The 4,869-nt window shown below is 55.4% G+C and overlaps 1 protein-coding gene across 1 annotated transcript; it reads right to left on the bottom strand.

Moving 5' to 3' along the window:
- Window positions 1-16: 16 nt before the first annotated feature.
- Window positions 17-1,085, bottom strand: SDRG_11828 (hypothetical protein; the record flags this gene model as incomplete). The annotated part of the gene is made up of 3 exons (XM_008617882.1): window positions 17-91; window positions 130-630; window positions 690-1,085. 3 exons carry the CDS (start codon window positions 1,083-1,085, stop codon window positions 17-19), a joined length of 972 nt encoding a protein of 323 aa, XP_008616104.1.
- Window positions 1,086-4,869: the final 3,784 nt, after the last annotated feature.

Genomic DNA, 4,869 nt, shown 5'->3' on the forward strand with positions numbered 1-4,869 from the left:
ATGTTGGCACCGGGCGTCAAGCAGTTCTTGTTGTAGTAGCACGCCGTGTAGCCCACACCGTGTCGGCCTGTCGGTCCGTAATGATTTCGTTCTATATGTGCACACAATTCGCATACCTTTTGAGTCGACGTTCGTCGTTGCCTCGTACTGCATGGTGGCCTCGACGAGACGGTACTCGTCGGGCAACCCCGGTGCTAACTGCAGTGACGACGAAATGTCACTGCCGCCGCCTTCGAGAATGTCGATCTCGGGGGACCCGCGACCCATGTTCGGGTGCAAGCCGTAGCCGGGGTTCGGGTCGCAGGCGCTGATGCGCTGGAACGTGCGGTAGCGTTCGTCGCACTCGTTGTACGACCACGGCCAGACACGGTTGGTCGACGCTGCAAACAAAGCACGACCGAGGTTGCCCATCATCCAGAGACCTGGCCATGTTGGGTAGAACCGAATGTCGGGAATGCGGTCGAGCGGCTTGACGGGCACATCGCGTTGCAGCTGGTGGTCCCAGCGCTTCCCTGTCACGTGGGGGTTCATCGACACATGGGTCGCGCCGGGCATCTTGGCAGCGATCTCGACAAACCCGCCTTGGATGCAAAACTTGTTCCAGGTTTGAACCATGGCCGCGTTGTAGTACTAGTATCGTGACGCAGAACGTGGTAAGAAATCGAGCCATTACAGAAGAAAATATGTACCATCTTTTTTGTTGTCCACGACGGTGCATCCGACCACACATTGTAGTACAAGATGCTCGTCTCGGCCGAATCGACGCGGATCTGAAACGTGCCATTGACCGTGAGCGCATTCTCGGGCATGTAAGTGCCCACGGCACTGTTGACGCCGTCGGGAATGTCGAGGGCGACCCAGAGATGATCCTGCCCGGCGGTAAAGTTGCGCCCGGCCAAGTTGAACTCGTCGCTCATGACCAAGTCCCAGTCGTCGCCTCGGGAGCTCGCCATCGTGTAAAACTCGGCCGGCGTCTCGACGTCGACCCACGTCTTGACGCCCGACTTGGTCGGCAGCGTCGGGTCGTTTTGATCCAGTGCAAGAGCGACAAGCGGCACAAAAGCCAGTCGGAGGCGGTGGTACATTGGAGACGAATCACAAATGAGCAAAACGAGTAACCTTGTCATCGAGTACGTTCGAGTACGTGTAATCGTTTTACACAGTACTAGTACTGTACACACAACTCATGGCTCGCTCGACCGATCGTACCCACGACCTTTCTCGTGGTTTGAAATACATTCAGTTGGATGAGTCCTAGCGACGCGCGTTGTTTTTCGTGCCTGTGGGCATTGACTTCTCATGGAGGATCGAAAAAGTTGTCAACAGGTCGAGTTGAAAGATCCCCTCAAAAAGTCTATCTGTGGTTGTTTCTTCTAGCACTTCGGGCCCATTGACATTTGCGGCCCCAAGACGCAAAGCCGTGGTCAAGGTTGGAATGGTACCGGGGTGCCGCACGAGGCGTGCGCCCAACCCTCTGCGCCATTGCAACGGACAGTCGCCGAGCCGTGCACCCGTTGGAATACTAACGGATTGTACTGATTTCGTATGGCGGTGTTCCTATGCATGAGGATGATTCCAGCGCAACGTGTGAACTCCTGCCGAAGGAGTGCTGTGCTGCTTGGCGCCCAACATGTCGGCAGTCGATCAACATGTTGGCTTGATTGTGTCGGTTGATTACGAGCAGAAGCTCCTACAGCGGCGGCATTGTTCGTGCCATTGACGCAGTACCTGGGGCATGTGTGTCAAGCTTTTTTCAACTGGTACCCCCAGAGTCGACGTGGTGCAAAGACTGTTCTGTGGAATCTTCTAAAGCGCTCCGTGTACCACCGGCGACCTGGACTTGGCAAGTGCTGTTTCTCGCAGTACGACGGAGATGGAGTGTACGAAACATGCTGTCCCTACGACGCCTGTATGATGGCGCTGAGTTCTTGGTCACAGCGTGCCACCGCCCGAGTATTGCTTCGATACGAAACGGTACTACATTGTAGTGCCTCCTAACAGCTCATCCAACAAACGCACAGGCTATGCGCAGTGTGCGTACCGGAATGACCGTGTTTATTGTGCGGCACAGCAAAGCACGCTTATCATTCCCTTTACCAGTGTACTGAGGCTGAATTAGCGCGTCGCGGTGCCATACCCGACAACCTCAAACGGATGGTCGAATGGGTCACCAAGCCGGTGACTGGCGTGCGCCGGTTGCATAACTACCGAGAGCGCTGGCGGTTTCGTATGGCGTCGTCGTTTCCATATGTTTTCAGATGCTTTGTGGCTGTTACAGCGTCTACCGGTGTACTAATCCAGACAGCGAACGACGAACGCAATGTCCTTCTCCTCCGTACCCGAGCAGCCACTCGAACAGCGGTGAGTTGACAATTCGAGGTCGCCATGGCTCGGCTCGGCTTCGAGCCGGCTCTAAGTCTCAAGCGTGAGCCGACCTCAAATAAATCGGCTAGAGTCGGCTTGTCGATTGAACATGTCGTCGCCTAGGCACTCACGACCTTCGAGAACGCGCTTAGCAGCTGAGTTGGCTCTTTCGAAAGGCACGGACGTGGCTGGAATCGCGAGGTAGTCCATCGCCATCTTGTACATGACCGGATTCTCGGCCTTGTACTTCGACCACCACTTCGAGATGTGAGGTACGAGGGCGTAGAGCGGGAGCTCGTTGTCAGCAATGCCAGCCAACTCGACCCGGCCAAAAATATTGCTGGCGTCGACTCCGTCGTTGGTCTCGTCGTTTTCTGTGACATCGATAACGCTTGGGACAGCGGACACGTAACGCGGCTGCCGCATCACCATCAACCAGTCGGTGCGAAAGTCGTCATCACCCACGGCGTGAGCAACCCTCGAGTCCAGGAACTTGGCAATGATAGCGATGTTGTTGGACAAGTGCGTTCGATGATCAATCATACGACGAAAATGGTTAGAGCCGCTGCACAATCGGTTTATTCGGCCTATATCGGCTCGGATCGGCTTGACCCCGGCTCGAAGAAATGGAGCCAGAGTCGATCACTTTTCAGCCGAGCCGCGGTGACCCAATCGTCAATTATCAAAGTTCATTCCTGTAGACAAACTGTGAAGGAAGGTGGTCTAAGTTAGCATATACCGGTAATCTGAGCAGCGCTGCGCCAATGAGGTCGCCCCAGCGCTGCGTCTGGACCGAGTGGCAACCTCTGGCCTCGGCAGGCGGCAGCGAGAGCCAAGCATTGGAGCCATGCGGCGGTCGTCGGACGCATAGCCGTCGTCAGTGCAGGCTCAAACGAGGCGGGTGAAGGTATCAAATGACTGGCCAGTGCCTCGGAGATACGAGACTTGGATGTTGTCCGTACACGCCACGCGGCGAGTTGCCGGATCCGGCCGACCGTGAGCACGATCGCAGGATCTATGTAGATGACGGGCGCGCCGAGGCGAGCCTGGCCGACCACGTAGCGCATCGCATGCGTGTGTCGTTGAGCAAGACATGCATGGTATCACAATGGCTAATCGTACGGCGTCGTTACCATTGCCATACACATGCCGGCTAGTACATTGGCAGTCAATTCTGCGTTTTTCCAGCCGTTCCGCAAGCGAGACCAACCGAGTGGCCGTCAGTCATTCAGGCCGCGGCAGAAGGAGGCCTCGTCAGTCGACGCCTTCGCCTGCTGCGAGCCGCGCCATCAGATCAAGCGGCGCTGAGCGATGAGGAACTCATCGCCACGCTGTACAAGACGACGTATCCGGGGAAGATGACGACATGCTCCAGCCAGCAGCAAAAACAACGGTCAGGGGGACACAAGCAACATCAGATCCAACACAGAACCAACATGAGCACGAGCAAAGAGCACAAATCAGCCAGCCGCCGCCGCCAACGCCATCAGCCATCGACCTTCAGCAGCAAGATCCATATCATCCGACCCCGAAACCCGAGACATCGACCCAAACAAAGAAACCGAATCCATCGCGCCACGCCGCCAAAATGAAAACAAATGCATCCAGCCAACCGCCCAGCTCCACGCCTTCAGAACGAAAACAAGTCAACAAGCCCAGCGCCAAAACGGAAAAACTTTCATGCACGACGACCGACCAAGACGCCAAAACTAAACAACTCGACCAGAGTCGGCACCACGAGCCTTCATCACAAGCATTCAATCTACATCAACAGCAGACCACACGATATTTCGCGTCGGTCGCCAACCAGCGACTTCCTTCAGCCCGCGTGTTCTATTAAGCCATCCGTGTACCTTCGGGTGCTGCAGCTCCAAGTCGGCTCTCGGTCGCATCCAAGTGGAACTCCGCAACACGGGTCTGGCTCATGACCGCGAACGCTGCTGGTCGATCAAGTAGCTTGACGATAGACCACGTAGAAAATAAACCCATAGAAGTAACCCCGTAATACCCCGCCTGACAAGTACATTGGCAGTCACTTCCAACTACTATCAAACGTCTAAACAATCAACAACTACAGCGTCCCTACGGTTTTGCCCACACAATCACATCTCACGGCCACAAATACACGCCTTCGATATGATCTTACGCCTATTTTATATCGCAATCAGACAGTCCACTCGGAGACTCAGAGCTCACGTGTGGACCATCTGCCCAACATACGAACGGCTGTTTATGATTGTCAGAATGCGGAGTTTCACAGCTCCCAGTCCGTTTGGTCAAATTCCACGTCACTTCCTAGCCCCCGTACCACCTCCGTCTGTCCCACCACAAGACGGCGCTGGCATCGACCAGACGGATCTTGTGCGCGCGATAACTGCACGACGATTCCAAGGCTCCAAAGCAGCAGACGACAACAACACGGTGGTATATATTTCTATGTGGGACACTACACTAGGTCCGTTTACTAACTTAGGCCTTGACGTACGCCGCGTCCTTCTCGAACTC

The sequence above is a fragment of the Saprolegnia diclina genome (assembly GCF_000281045.1).
Source record: "Saprolegnia diclina VS20 unplaced genomic scaffold supercont1.44, whole genome shotgun sequence".
Lineage (NCBI taxonomy): Eukaryota > Oomycota > Saprolegniomycetes > Saprolegniales > Saprolegniaceae > Saprolegnia > Saprolegnia diclina.